At 47.6% G+C, this 16,396-nt stretch overlaps 1 protein-coding gene across 2 annotated transcripts in view; it reads left to right on the top strand.

Annotated features, from left to right (window-relative positions):
• LOC308336771 (uncharacterized protein) overlaps positions 1-16,396 on the top strand; it is a 169,866-nt gene that overhangs the window by 4,406 nt on the left and 149,064 nt on the right. For both annotated transcript variants that reach the window (XM_080794316.1, XM_080794317.1), the window contains exon 2: positions 10,602-10,631. In XM_080794316.1, coding sequence (XP_080650442.1) covers positions 10,602-10,631 — 30 coding nt within the window. The remainder of the gene's footprint in view (positions 1-10,601; positions 10,632-16,396) is intronic.

Genomic DNA, 16,396 nt, shown 5'->3' on the forward strand with positions numbered 1-16,396 from the left:
GCATCGGGGGCAGCATAATTCCTCAGCATGAAGTTTAGATATCTCTTCCGAAAATAGCCTAAATAAGGTTGTGGCGATGCATTGCACAAACAGCCAGAGCTGAAGGGCGCTGTCCTCCTAAGTTAGAAAATAGCACTGGCAGCCAAATCCAGCCTGAATCAGATCTGAGCCACGTCCAGATTGATCTGATTTGTTTAAATGAGTCATGTGACATGTTAGACTCATTTAAACCAATCATGACTCTGATGAAGACCGCAAGGTCGAAACGTTAGTCGTTTTTGTATACTTAGCACCTAATAAAAGGCTCTAAATGTCCGTGCTGCAGAGTGCTCCAGTCTCTTCTCCTTATGCAACTCATGTCCTTGGCATGAGGCGCGTTGGTAGACTCCCTTTGTTACTAATTTAAACCAATCGGATTTCAATCTGGATGTGGCACAGATCAGATTCAGGCTAGATTTGTCTAGCCTGTAAATGGAGCCAAATAGTTGTGATTTTAGTTATGCTAGAGGTGGTTAAGTCAAAGTCACCCTGGCTGGGAGATATGCGAGGCCCTGTGTGATGACAGCAGCGCGAAGGCTTCCTATACCTACATGCGCAGCAAAGACGTATGTCTTTTTCCCTCCCTCAGGCAGTAGGCACAATATGTTTGTTACAAATCATGCAACATCCACTGTTGTGACTTGGCATATCCTAACACGGCACTGCTAATGGACAATAGAATCTTTGAACATCAAAGAATATTTACAGGACCACAATGGAAACAAGCCCTCTTACGGCTTCTTGTGTTATCCTTTTAGCCTTACTGTATAATTGTACCATTTGCAAACTGTTAATACAATATTAAATTAATCATCCTACTTATAAATGCGCCACATCTCTGCGTGCGTGCATGCGTGTGTGTACGGTTGTAATGCACATAACTCGAGAACCGTTTGCCCCACTGACTTGCCCAGTGGGCCTACTCAGCCTAAATCCCCTCACTTGTGCAATTCCCAGCCTCTGCCTCAGCCAATTGATTGCCATGGCAACCCCTAGCCTACTTAACCAGTCCACTTTTCACATTCAGTCAGTTTTCTGATTTCACCCAACACCTCAGTTTGCCCTCTTCAGACACGGGCAGATACAGTAGATCTCCATCTCCATGTGGGACACAGACAGACAGTTAAAACGGGTGCTATGACAGTTGACAACGGGTATTATTATTAGCCGACGGGCATGTACAGGTCTAGTTGAATTAATCAATCGATAATATTAATGTGTGCACATACTGAGACAACAAAAGAGTTATGATCTAACATTTAACCACACTACGGAGTGGACTCCAGCTGACTTAAATGGACTTGTTCTGCGAAACAACCATCTTGCTCCGATTGGGAAATTGCTTTTGTTGAGTGGGTTGAACCCCTTTGAACATTTATTATCATTTTATTATATGCAAGGCCGTTCGTAGATCAGTTTTGAAAACTCTAATTCTAAACTCTATTTCCACAAATAGAGTTTATTAGAGATAGTTTTCCACTCGTACTTTGTCAACTAATTTTCTCAGTGTACATTTTGCCTTTGATGTGGTGCAGTAGCTGGAGCAACTGACTGGTGAAAGGCCTGTTTCTCTTTGAAGGCTGGTACAGTAGCTAGGCTACTGTGAAGCTAATTGGTTGACTTACAGTATAAAGTAACTTCGGGTTACTTTAGTAACCTCAGTTATATAAGTGACTCGAGAGAGAGAGTCATATGGGGTCCAAGCCACTAGATGGCGCAGGCACACAGCCTAACATACACTCACGGAACAATTCCATTGGATCGTGAACTGTCGCTCATGGCGTGGTTATGTCCCCACCCACTGGGTATATAACCTAAGGTCCGCCCTGAGCAACGTCATTCCTATCAACCTGCTTTCTGACGTCTTAAAGAAGACAGAAGGGCGACTTAATGACTCTCTCTCTCGAGTCACTTATATAACTGAGGTTACTAAAGTAACCCGAAGTTATCTTAAGTACCTCTCGGAGAGAGTCATATGGGGAACATAACGCTCCCGTATGATCGCCTTCGGCTGATAGAAAAATATTCGACCCTAGGATCATCTCCATTGGAGAGAGACCAAACGCAAAGGAGGCCCAAGAAGCCAACCCTGCGCGTTCACCCAAAAGAGACATCCTTTATAAAAGATGTCCTTGACCCAGGGCCGACAGCTCTGCTGTTCCAGCCCTGCCGGTCAAAAAACACGATAGTCATCCACCCATAACGGTCAGGGGCCAGAAAGGGACCTCTTGACCTTATGAGGATGCCCTTGACCCAGGGCCGACAGCTCTGCTGTTCCAGCCCCGCTGGTCAAGAAACACGATGGTCATCCATCCCTAACGGTCAGGGGCCAGAAGGGACCACTTGACCTCATGAAAATGTCCCTGACCAAGGGCCGACAGCTCTGCTGTTCCAGCCCCGCCGGTCAGAAGACAACCCGCCGCAGCGCAGACATCCTGAATAGGGACACCCCTGGCCAGGGCCCAGGATGCAGACAAAACTCTTGTAGAGTGTGCACGTAGGCCCTCTGGGGGCTCAGTACCACACGAGGTATAGGCTAAACGTATAGCCTCCACAATCCACTGCGAGAGTCTTACTTTCGAAATGGGTTTACCCTTCCATTGGGAACCCCAGGCCACAATGAGCTGCTCACCCAGCCTGAAGGGGGCAGTTCTTGACCTGTAAACTTTCAAGGCTCTCACCGGACAGAGACAATGTAGTCTCCTATCCTCCACCGAAGAGAAGGGAGGAGGATGGAAGGCCGCGAGATCCACGGGCGAGCAGCCCGCGGGAAAAGTCTTAGGTAGAAACGAAAGGTTCGGCCTGAGCGTGACCCTGGTGTCATTACCACTGAATCTCAAGCAGCTGCTGCTTACTGAGAGCGCGTGCATGTCACCAGCCCGCTTCGCCGTTGTCAGGGCAACGAGCAGAGCGGTCTTCAGAGAGAGGAACTTCAGGTCCACCATTTCCAGTGGCTCGAAGGGGTCTCTCATTAAGGAGTCCAGGACTATTGTCAGGTCCCACGAGGGGACCAGAGACCTGGCGACCGGCCTGAGGTGTGTAACTCCTTTCATGAATTGACGGATCAGCAGGTGTTCACTGATTGGTCTGTCGTTCCTACCAACCTGATAGGCCGCTATGGCCGCCAGGTTGATCTTGACTGAGGAGAGGCCAAGACCCCTGTCTAGGAACTCCTGTAGGAAAATCAGAATGTGTCTCACAGACGCCTGAAAAGGGAAGACCTCTTCCTGTCTGTCCGAGCACCAACGCTCAAACACATGCCAGGCAGTGTTATAGCGTCGTCTGGTGGAGGCAGCCCTGGCACCAAGGATCGTTTCTACGACATTCGGAGGCAGGCCAGTCGCTTCTAGCGAACGCCCCTTCACGGGCCAAACCCAGAGATCTAGGTCCTGAGGACGTGGGTGAAAGATCTCTCCTCCGGCCTGGGTTAGCAGGTCCCTCCACAGAGGGAGCTGCCCTGGTTCTTTGAACAGGAGAGGGACTATGTCCTGTCTCCAAGATCCCCAGGCTGGAGCTACTAGTAGCAGCTCTGATCCCTGAACCCGCATCCTGGCTAGGACATGCGGAATCAGTTCCAACGGGGGGAACACGTATAACAGAGAACACAGGCGAGAGGACCGGAGTCCCCCCTGCCTGTTGATGTAACAAACCGTCGTGGTGTTTTCGGAAACGAACCAGGACGTGGTGACCTCTGAGGAATTGTTCGAATTCTCGGAGTGCCAGGAACACTGCCAGTAGTTCCAAGTAGTCGATGTGGGAGGAGCGTAATGCGGCATCCCACACGGCATCCTCCCGTCGTGGGTGGCGTCCCAACCGGAGAGGCTGGCGTTGGTGGTGACCAACCTCCTGACTGTGGGGAGACCCATCGGGATCCCCTCCGTCAGAACACCTCAGTTCGACCACCATTTCAGAGCTAGAGTGCAGTTCGAGGACACTGTCACTCTGGCCGAAAGTGCGTGTAGATCGCTGACCCTCATAGCGGACGTCAGGGCGACTAGGAGGGCTGGCTTTAGTGTAAGACATTTTAGGTCAGCCGTCTGCAGTGGTTCGAAGGGCTCATTGTTAGAGCCCTGAGGACTAGAGACAGATCCCAAGAGGGGACCAGCGGTCTGTTGATCCTGTGTACCCTGCGCCCTTCACAAACTGTTTCGCCAGCGGATGTCTCCATACTGTCTGGTCGTTAACGCCCATTTGGCAGGCCGAGATGGCTGCTAAGTGGGTTTTCACTGAGGAGAGGCCTAGACCTCTGTCTAGGAACTCCTGCAGGAATGTCAGGGCGTAAACTACTGAAGCTTGGAATGGGATAACCTGGTTAGGTCGTTCTGAGCACCACTGCTCGAACACGCCCCAGGCTGTTTCGTAGCGGGTCATTGTCGACTGGGCTCTGGCCTCCTGAATCGTTGAGACAACATTCGGAGGGAGACCGGCCTCAGTCAGCATTAGCCTCTCACGGGCCAGACCCATAGGTGTAGGTCCTTGGGGCAAGGGTGGAAGAGGGATTTCAGCCAACGCTGAAAAAGGCCTCATATGGAGTCTGTCCAGACCTATCAGAGGCCATCCGTAGACACGTACCCAGTGGAAGTGTGCGGCCTGACTTGAACATGGTCATGCACTTCAGGTTGTTGACTCTGTCCCGACTCAGCGGAGCCCTGTAGGAGACAGAGTCCAGAGTGATGCCCATGAAATCTGTGGATTGGGTAGGCGTCATCATGCTCTTGGCTAGGTTTATCCTGAAAACCCAGTGAGGTCGCATGGGACACGACCCGAGTCGTGTTCCTCGCGGCCTCCTCCGCTGAATCCGAACACAGGAGACAGTCGTCTATGTAACTGGACACCCATAGACCCAGAAGTCTCAGGGGTGCCAGAGCGGCCTCCGTACAGTGGACGAACACTCTGGGACTGAGGGACACCCCGAATGGAAGGACCGTGTACTCGTAAGCCTTTTCCTGGAACCCAAACCGCAGGAACTTCCTGTGAGGTGGGTAAATAGGGACGTGGAAATAGGCGTCTTTTAGATCTATGGATGTGAACCAGTCGCCTGGGCGTATGGAGCGCACCAGAGACTCGGCCGTCAGCATCTTGAACTGAAAAGACTTGAGGTGCCTGTTGAGTATCCGCAGGTCCAGGATGGGACGTAGACCCCCCCCCTTTTTCTTGACCAGAAAGTAGCGGGAGTAGAACCCGCTGCGACGCTGGGCCAAGGGTACCTCTCTGACGGCATCCTTCTCCAGCAAGGAAGCTATCTCCTGTTGGAGAATCAGACCCTCCGGACCCCTGGCGTTGGTGAAGATGACCTCTGAAAACGCCGGGGGTGTTCTGGCGAACTGGGGTCTGTAGCCCTTCGCTATGGTGTTGAGGATCCACAGGGATGCTCCGCACCACTCCCACAGTGCCAGGTGCTTGGCTAGTGGGTTCTCTCCGGCTATGGGAGGCACGCCCCGCCTGGAGGTAGTGTTCCCTGGCATGTCGGAGAAAAATTGGGCATGACCCGTCTCCCCAGTGGCGTTTTGGTACGCCACTGACCTTATGCCAATATGCCCTGCCCCACTGCATCGGGGGGGCCCATGGGGCCCCCGTGGCAGTGGGTTCATGTCCACCCCCCTCCGTGGATATTGTTTTGTTGTCTTTTTGTATTGTGTACTGTACTACAGAAAAAAGTGCTGTACTTGTGCAAACAATATCGAGGGACCTGGCTACAGGGACGTCCAGGACGCCCACCTGTGCCATGGTCCAGAAGCGCATTGCGGGCGGACTGGACGTGCAGTCCGAGACTGCTACGTCCGGTGCTGGGCCCGGCGCATGGGGGGAGGGTAGGGTGTGTGTCACTTCGGCTGCTGGTCAGGGCCTCGCAGCCTGGACGCTGCACCTCCACGTTGAGGGTCATCCTCTCGAGTGGGCCTCTGAAGAGGTCTCCGGGGATGATAGCACCCTTGGAGAACTCTCTCTGGGCAACGGGATCCAGACCAGGTGAGGCTTCCAGCCACCTAGAGGTGATGGAAGCCGTGGCCATAAGGCCGGTCAGGTCGGTGAGTCAGTACGTGAAGGTCACAATTTTCTCATGTAGGCGACGAACTCTAGCCAACTGTTCAGGAGTAGGGGCGTGGCCCATCTCCTGAAGAAGGGAGCTCTGGGAGCCCTGGAGTAACGTTGAAGCATTGAGATGCCTCCCAGACGCTACTACGGGGGGAGGGACACGAGAGCAGTGCGGAGTAGCCGGGAGAGTCATGGGCTCCTTCCAGCTAGCCGTGTAATGTGCTCTGAAAAACCTGGGACAGGGGAAGCAGTGGTTCCCCGACAGTGATTTTTGTCGTGTACATACTGTGCAGCTTGGCCACAGACCCACCCATGGTGGGGGTCTGTGTCAAGAGCTTTTGCCTTTCTTTGGGGAGCGGTCCCGGTGTGCAGTCTGGGGCTGCTACACCCTGGACGGGGCCCAAGGCATGGGAGAGCGTCTGAGCACGCTCCTCCTGGAGACGGAGTTGCAGGGTCCGATTGGCCCCTCCAGAGACGCTGTGCCGGTCGTAATCCTGGCAGCCGTCATGTTGGCTGTTGGACAGCAACGTGAGGCATTCAGTGACCGTAAGAGAGCAGCGTGAAACAATAGCCGAAGTAGCTCCGATGCTATGGCTATGTCATAGACGAGTTGGTGTGGCACCTTGAAAACAGCCTATCTGGAATGCTAAACATGCTAGGGTGGCGTCGGCCATCCAACGAGGTTGCTACTCCCGACCTCGAAAAGGTTAGCTAAACAGCTAAACAAACCTAGCTTCACAATGTACATACCTGTAATGTTGAGGGAAGCAGTCGGTTGTCGAGGGTCGTTGGGGAGCCACGTCGATTGAGACTCGTGCCTTCGGCCGCTGCGTGAAGTAGTAGTAGTGTCGGTGGAGGCCTAGGACTGCATCCGACACCCCGTTGTCGCAACCACCGGCTCAGGGGAGCCTCGTTGGTGGGCTGACGAGATCCCGCTGGAGGGAGAGCAGTACCCAGAGCAAGCCGGCGAGGCCTGGCTGATATCTTGGGTCTGGCTCCACAGGTCTGTTTACCAGTGAGGTGAAGAGCATGTGGAGCTTGTTGTTGGCGGTCCGAGCCGCCTTCCCGGCAGGGGAGGAGCCCAGGAAGGACTCGTCACTGTGTCTCTGAGACGCGTCAAGGTTGAGGGGTCTGAAGAGAGAGGACGAGGTGGTGGGCTGACGAGATCCCGCTGGAGGGAGAGCAGCACCCAGAGCAAGCCGGCAAGGCCTGGCTGATGTCTTGGGTCTGGCTCCACAGGTCTGTTTACCAGTGAGGTGAAGAGCATGTGGAGCTTGTTGTTGGCGGTCCGAGCCGCCTTCCCGGCAGGGGAGGAGCCCAGGAAGGACTCGTCACTGTGTCTCTGAGACGCGTCAAGGTTGAGGGGTCTGAAGAGAGAGGACGAGGTGGTGGGCTGACGAGATCCCGCTGGAGGGAGAGCAGCACCCAGAGCAAGCCGGCAAGGCCTGGCTGATGTCTTGGGTCTGGCTCCACAGGTCTGTTTACCAGTGTGGTGAAGAGCGTGTGGAGCTTGTTGTTGGCGGCCCTTATCACCCCCGCAGGCCATCTTGGGTGCTGGTGTAGCTTGAAGAAGGAACCAGCAGTCCAGGACATTGTAGAAACACTTCACTTTTAAGTTATAATATAATATCATTATAAAATAATAATATATAATATAACCAAAATGTTGTGAGGAAAACTGTCTGTAACTCACAACCGGATAAAGGAGAAAAGTGGCGGTGGAGTAGAAGAGTAGGACTCGTGGTGCTCCACTGGGAACTGGGGAGGGCTGTCGCCACCCCCGCAGGCCATCTTGGGTGCTGGTGTAGCTTGAAGAAGGAACCAGCAGTCCAAGACATTGTAGAAACACTTCACTTTTAAGTTATAATATAATATCATTATAAATAATAATATATAAAATAACCAAAACGTTGTGAGGAAAACTGTCTGTAACTCACAACCGGATAGAAGAAGAAAAGTGATGGTGGAGTAGAAGAGTAGGACTCGTGGTGCTCCACTGGGAACTGGGGAGGGCTGTCGCCACCCCCGCAGGCCATCTTGGGTATTGGTTGTAGTCTGAGAAGAAACGGTAGCCCAAGAGGAAACTTCTTTTTCTTTTATAGTTATATTATAATATTATTGTTTTAAAAACTAATAATATATAATACAACAGTAAAAAAGAGTGAGGAGAAAATCTGGTACTCACAAGTTTGTAGAAGACGGTGAGGATAAAGCTATAATATATATAATATTATTGTTTGACAACTAATAATATATATATATATTACAACAATAAGAGGATAAAGTCACAGTATATATATTATTGTTTTACAACTAATAATATATATATTTGCAACAGCAATGTAGTGTGAGGAGAAGGATCTGGCACTCACAAAACAGTGTTGAAGAAACAGGAGTCCAACCAGAGAGAAAACCACGTTTTGCAACTGTGGCTGCTGTTTCTAGAAGGGAAGGCCGCAAAGCCTGGGACTCGCGTAGCGAGGCCGTCACGCTGTTGTTGTATCAGGTCCGACGTACAGCAGGGCTTCCGTCGGCAGCGTGGATTGCGTCACGCAGAGTAGGGCCGTGGATCTCTAACCCGCACGTGCGAGGGACGCTAGAGAGGGCTAAGTTAGCGCCTGACGGCTGGAAACTTAGCTAACGTCTCGCGGAGCTAAGAGGCTAGCGGCTGCGTTCGCGGGAGCTAGCTAACCCAAGGGGCTAGCGAAACTGCGGAGGCTAGATAGAGCAGCGCTGGTTAGCTTGTAGCTGGGCAGGTGAGCTAGAGAAAAAAACTTCGGGCCTCGTTTTATGCTTATCAGCTTATAGTAGTGCTACGTTGTGCAACAGTAGACTAAGGCTAAGCTAGCAGAACAAAGGGACGCAACGTGGCTAGCAAGGGGGAAACAAAGTTTCGGGGATAGCTAGCAAGAGGACAAACCACAAGCCGCCGTACGGCCCACTTGAGTTTTAATGTCCTTAAAATAACTTACTGGCTTTTAAAGCTGGAACGTCCGTGAGTGAGAGAAGGACACCAACGTAGGACTGCGAATTTCCGCGGCACAAGTTTGAAACCCGTCCTTTATGGAAAACAATTTTCAACAGTCGAAAAGGTGATTCTCTTGTTTAAGACGTGTATGCGTAGCACAGAAAGCGAGGAATGACGTTGCTCAGGGCGGACCTTAGGTTATATACCCAGTGGGTGGGGACATAACCACGCCATGAGCGACAGTTCACGATCCAATGGAATTGTTCCGTGAGTGTATGTTAGGCTGTGTGCCTGCGCCATCTAGTGGCTTGGACCCCATATGACTCTCTCCGAGAGGTACTTAAGATAACTATAAATAGTATTGATTTTGACAGCACTTTTTTTTTTTTTATATATATAACTTTGTTTATTGGTTTTTTTCACAGAAGCATTATTTAAATACTGAGTTTGACAAATAAATGGTGGCATTGACAGCTTCTCTTAAATAAACCCCACAGTTATGACATAAAAGAGTAAACACATTGAATTTTCATTGACAGCACATTTTGATTTAGTTTTAGTCATAGTCTTTTGAGTGAAACTTTATTTAGTCATCTGAAATGTTTTAGTGTTATTCAAGTTTTAGTTGACTAAATGTACAGTTGATATTTTTCGACTAAAATGTATTTTGGCAGGCCTCGATGGTGTCGTGTGCTGAAAATAGCCGAAAATAGCTTGTAGATCTTCTATTTTCACGAAGTTGTCAATATATGCTTGCTCGTTTCACTCCCAAACTCTGGCAACACTGGACCAAACCCCACACTACTAACAACGCCTGTCATTTGATTGGTCTGCCTGCTGGTCAGGTGATGCAAGCAGCTTCACAAGTTTGACTTTTGACCTGTGGTCTTTTATTAGCATCATGTCAGGAAGCAAGAAGGCCACATTGACTCTACTAACTAACTCCCTCCCTCTATCTCTTTCCCTTTCTCCTCTCTCCTTTGACCTCCCCCTATTGTGCCACAGATGTTAAAAGGCTTGGCAGGGCAGCAGATGCCACGCGGTCAGGACTTTGTTGTCCATCACTGGCCCTCTCTGACATGTCCACGAAAACTCACCCACAGTCAGGTTCCACAAGCATTCCATATTCACTGTAGGACGACTATCGTTCGTTTTTTAAGCGCGTCGTCGGGGGCCACTTAGCACCGTTCTCGTTTTGGTCAGCTCACCGCCCCGTGTTGCATTGTTTTCTCTCTGCATCAAAGCACCGAACACAAGTGCACCACATGCCTATACAGTTACCATTTCTCGAAGTGTGTGATGTAATGGTTTAAGTGCAGTGTGGAGGGTTAAATAATAAACGTGTTTTATGAGCCCACACTACGCCGTCTGCTCCTGGTGAAATGGGAGCAGGGCTGGAGCTCATTAAAACCATATCACCATGTCTTTTCTCTAAAGCAGCTGTGACACCGGCAGTATTGAAAGTGTTTAAATGTTTAGCATCACAGCCTCAGAACAGGAAGTGCTTGCTAGCCGCCATGAAGGCGTTTGTTATTAATTCATTTTGTCTTCCTCTTCACAGAGACTCCGGTGTCAAGCTCAACCTGTACAGGTAAGCACTATGCAGACAGGAGCACACCTCAATTCATTGTCTTTATACTGGTTCAAGGGCAAAGTAACAACTACCAGTAGTTATACAGTAGGAACAAAACAACTTAGTGGATATAGTAACAACTGGTTAGTGACTATACTATCAGTGGTTATCTGTGGTTATGGAAACAATGTGTGTCAGTGCTTATAGCAGGGGTGGGCAACTTTGACGATGGAGAGGGCCATTATATTTCCATACTCACTCCAGAGGGGCCACATTGCATGCATGTCGTAGCATAAATCGCCGATATGCGGCGCGTTTTTAACTTGTAGATCAGCTATCTTTGCTATATTTGAATTGAAATCCTGAATAACTTTTTGCCATTTTTAATTGGGATCCTGAAAAGTCATTTTAACATAACATTTTAAATTAATATATTGGACATATAAAAGACTAACTCAGCAAGCTACTAATTTAGACTAAGTAATTAAAGCGGGTCATGTTTGCATGTTTGGAATTGCTATTTGTGTGCATTTGATGTATTACCGATTGTGTTTACATTACCTTGCTTACTGTAAGTCGATCTGGATCTGGAATTGTAAAGTCACTGCCAGTGGTTGTAGTGACAAAGTTACTGTCGGTGCTTATAGTAACAAAGTGAATGTCCAGATGACTTCCTGTCTAAGGCCAACTGTGGCTATGATTGTACCCTGCTTAAAATAATCTCAGTCTGTCTGTTTTCTGAGTGGGCTGAAGAGGATACAAAGTTCTGAATTCATGACCACCTGCAGGTTCTATCTTCCTTGACCAAAAAAAAACATGTGAAAGTGAATTCTTGTAGTAGATCCATCCTTCTGTAGTACACAGACACCTCTAGGGGAATAGTTGTACAGGCATCCTCAAATTCTTGACTACGTTACATAAAGAAATCTCTTTGTTGAGATCTCAAATGAAAGGTTATATTGCCCATAACACTTGGCATCCATTTCTAATGATCCAGCTATAGCATCTACATGGTGTCTTGTGGCAAAGAAACGTAAGACCACTTAATGGAACGAGCGAAGATAATATGTGTGAGAGTTGTCATATTTAGATCTAATCGTAGCGGGTTGGAGCTTGTTCGATGCCTCAGGCCGTGAAAAGGGCCTGCTTGAATGAAAATACTTATCTCTGGATTGCATGCATAGTTCACCTCCACATCTACACGAGAAGCTGCATATTGTACTGGAAGCAAAGTGCTTCCACTGGTGACTGTAGTAGTCGTAGTAGAGAGTGATCATTTATCGCAGTCAAAGGAGAACCTTGTTCTTCTCATGCTGAAATGGATTGTCTAACTCTAAGCCAAGGCGGACACATCTCTCCAACTTTATGGATTCCTTTATTTTTGGTTTCCTACATTTTTTAATTATTACTAATTCAAAAACATTACCCCCAAAAAAACATTTATTCTTCTCATGCTGAAATTGATTGTCTAAGCTCTTGTGTCTAAGCTGTGTGTGTGTGTGTGTGTGTGTGTGTGTGTGTGTGTGTGTGTGTGTGTGTGTGTGTGTGTGTGTGTGTGTGTGTGTTTTTTTACACTTAGAATTTTTGTAACCCATTTTTTTCACCCAGTGTCAATTATCTAATGCAATCCTGGGCTCTAGTCTACACTCTCTCCGCCAACCTGGGGAGAGAGCAACGGACTGACCTCATGCTTCCTTCAATGCATGAGCGTCCAAGCCACTTCTTTTCACCTGACAGGGGGGAGTTTCTCCAGTTGGACGTATCGGGTGGAAGGAACATGTTATTCCAACCAGTTCCTTCTCCCTCAATCAGGCGCTGTAGGTCTACATACTGATGCAGGCATTTGAAATGTTTGTAAACAACGGCGTAAAATCATTTTCCATCGAAACATCTATTCTAAACTAAAGGGTATGTGAATAATGAATGTCACCCAAAAATGAGTTTATCAAATCAATTAGTTTCTGCATTGTTTCTTTTTAATAGCCCTTGTTTACAATTTCTACATTCTCTCGTCTCTTCACACTTAACAATGTGTGAGCCCTGAGCAGTGGAATGAGAGACATAAGCATTAATAAGCACATGTTGGCAGCAGATGCTAAAAACTCATCACTCCATACAGTGTTAAAGGATTTGGCAGCCTTTGAGACTTTATTTCACCTCTTACCTGGTTTAATGCTCTCTGGATCAATGCTAATGCGCTCTTATATAGGCTCACAGGACTGCAGAGCAGTGTTGCCATGGACTTTGGGCTTGTTTTTCCTGTAAAGTCGCTTGTGAATATTGGTAGTTGTGGCTTGAATTTTTTGTTTGGGGGGGAGGGCTCGTTTTTAAACTGCAGTTGCTTATTTGGGCTTGCTTCCTAAATATTGTTTAAACCAGTGGTTCGCAAACATTTTCATGTCAACCCACCACCCAAATGTATACGTATTTGTCCACAGAATATTTGGTGCCAGGGCAGGGACCCCTATATCAGATTTGTGTTGTTGTTTAGCTATTTTTTCAATTGTTTGAAAAGAGCCTTGTGAGCTTGTAGATCGGGCTATCTTCAAATAGCTGAAGCCCGATGCATATACGTTTAAAGTGCTCATGTGGCCTATAAAAATTGCTTGTTTTCAGAGACCTGGTTGCTTATTTCTCCCTCTGGCAAGTGGCAACCCTGCTGCAGAGAGCTACTGTGTAGTTGAAAGCACATGGCACTAACTAACAGGCTCTGTAACATTTCAAACAGTGTTGGGTGTTCATTACAGAAGCCTCTGTTAAAACAAGATAAAGAGGAAGGAAAGGTCTTTTACCTTATATGTCCTCAGTGGTTGAAAGTAACTCCAGTACACAAGTACTGCACTCAGTACTGTACCTTTTGTACTTTCACTCAAGTACATTTTGAATTCTGTATTATATATTGAATAATATAGTATTTCGATACTTAAAAACAAACAAACAATGTGAGTACTTTATTCCACCACTAGCTGTTTGTATTTGTAGAACTGAATTGAGATCCAGTGGAACTGGCAGCCGTAAGCTTTGAAAATCCCTCAATAGTGACCCTTTCTCTCTTTGCCGTGGGGGGGGGGGGGGGGGGTCGATAGTGTCGCAGCGCGAGGGGAACCAAATCAGTTCCAGCACTGCAGCGTGACCCATGGCTGAACCTAAAACTCCCTGTGCACCACCCTGTATCTGTCAGCGCTCTGCCTGTACGTCTGTGTCGAGGAGGGAGTGGAACTTATTGTGCCGAAAGCAACCAAACTCCATGCCACAGTCTGGGAGCGACAGGGCAGCTTTTTTTTGTAATCTTCCAAGCCGTCCATGTAATTTGCCAGGCGACAAAGGGGTTAAGTCTAGTTGACAAACCGCAGCAGAGTACGCAGCCTCGATATAAAATGTGAGGGCAGACTTTACTGGTGCAGCTTGAAGTTCAGCGAACACATCTGAGGAGCACTGCTTTGTGGTTATACTGAAGGTCAGCTCGTAGACAGACGTGTCACATTTGTAAAAATAAAACAGTAAGTCCTAGTTCGGAGAGGCTTAGTGTCAGCTGAGAACGCGGGAACCTATCCCTGTTACAATTCACTAGAAGACCCTAGGGCTGTCAATAGTACACATTTAAAGCTGCTATAAGCAATAATAATTATGTCAAAATTTTCTTTTTGGTATTCAGACAGCCAGCAATGGGTAGAATGCTCCCAAAAAAAAGTTGTCTCTGTGACACATCTAGGGGCCACAATCTGCATTCAAAGATGTTCCTAGAAGCTTTGTCATTGGTCGGAAAAAAAACCCGGGTCGCAATGACCAGCCAGTCTGGAAGCAGACAGGCAAATCGACCCAGTACTTCCCGCACGACTTTCCGCACCCAACCCAAGCCGTGCTACTCATATGCTGAGTTGGCGGTGATCGAACGCATGAACCCATGACCTCGTGGTCCAAAGGCGAGAGGTCTACCGACTGAGCTACCCAGACATGAAAATCTTGTAAAAAGATTTATAAAAATAATTGCTTATTGGGGGCCTGAAAAAAGTGTTTTTGTAATCCATCGAATAAACTTTTCCCAATATTCGTTTTCATTTACCAATCGCCTCACATGTAGTCCGTACCACTACCAACCAGTACTTTTGGGCTGCGGGAGGGTACCGTCCTTATTGTTTTGTTTTTTTTGCTCGGTAATTCTGAGGCACCACGAAACGAATTGAACCACAGTATCCATTCACATTGTTTGGCAGGCAGAATACTGTATCCCTGCACAACATGGTTGGCTTTGGATCTCTTTTATCACACATTTCTTGTTATCAAAATATGTCATTTGTTTTCATTGATCTTGTCTTATTAATTAATTCATAATTACACCAAATTGAAATTGCGTTAATAACGTGTATGTTTCAATCGTGATTCATTTTGAAGAAAAACAAGGCTTTTCTCCCCCCCCTGGGACTTGGATTTGTTCCAGATTACAATAATCAGTGTTTTTGGCAGTAATGAATGGTTTGCATGGACAAACCTTAGCCTAGCAACTCTTTGTCACTTCTCCAGAGCTCCCCACAGACTGGCCATTTTCTTCTGCCTCGCTGTTGGAGCCCACTTTCTTCTCTTCGGTGGCAGCGGTTCACACAAGACTTGAGTCAGTGTGCATTTGTGTTTGAGGGCATCTTAAAAAGATTCAAGACAAGCGAGAGCCGCCAGAACGTACCCGCCCGGTGCTAGCTGCTAAGTGCTGGCTTGTCTACGGTCAGTGTGACAGCGTGACCCCCTGTATTGGCAGTCACTGGATGTATAAGCATTAGCATATAGTCTGTGAGAGTCTGGATGTCCACACGTGGGGATCGGATGGGACTATGTTGTCCAGGGAACCAGGTCAACTAGACCCTCCGGAAAAAAAACGTGGGCAAAAATCCTTGATTATGCGGGCTAAAATCCTTGATTATGCGGGCTAAAATCCTTGATTATGCGATGAAATATGCAGGTATTTATTTGATTTTAATTCTGTGAAATTGTGGGAAGTTTCAAAATATGCGGAAATGTTTTTAATGCAAAAAGTTGTGAAATATACGAAAAGTTGTGAAATATGCTGGGTTTGCGTGATTGCAGCCTTTTTGAAAACACTTTACCCCTGCATAATCTGTGCCATTTGGCTGAATATGCTGTAATTATGCGATCGCAAAATCACATATTTCTAGAGGGTCTAGTCAACCTACTTGTCTAGTCAAGTAGGTCAACCTGCTTTTAGATACTTACTGTTAAACAAAACATGTGAGTACATTTTCTACCACTGCACATACAGTCTTACAGACCTATGAACACACTTCACCGGACATTGTCAAGACAGCGTAGGGCAAACCACCACAGGCAGCTCCCCTTTAGCGTGTAGGTGTTTACTGTTTCTGTTTTTGTTATGGACACATCAAGTATTTGTGGGGAACAAAAGAAGCTGTGACACTGAAAACTTTACCCTGTGGTATTTGTTGAGCATTTCACATCATAACTCACGACTCGTGAACCTTCACAACGTACTAACACATTTGATATTTTAAAACCGTGAGTAGGACAGCTTAAACGTTTTCCTTTAAATGCTAACTGTTGAGAGCCATTTTAAGTTTATGAGGCTGTGTCATTTCAGTGACTTGTGGTGACTTTGTATTAGTAGAAAAGTCAAATCAAAAGTGTGTGGTTTTGCGACCACACACGCACACACACTCAAAAGTGTGTGGTTTTGCGACCACACACACACACACACACACACACACACACACACACACACAGCAAATAAACACTCACAGCATGCTCGGCACACAACA

This window comes from Protomyctophum bolini (genome assembly GCF_963924005.1).
Source record: "Protomyctophum bolini genome assembly, chromosome: 21".
Taxonomy (NCBI): domain Eukaryota; kingdom Metazoa; phylum Chordata; class Actinopteri; order Myctophiformes; family Myctophidae; genus Protomyctophum; species Protomyctophum bolini.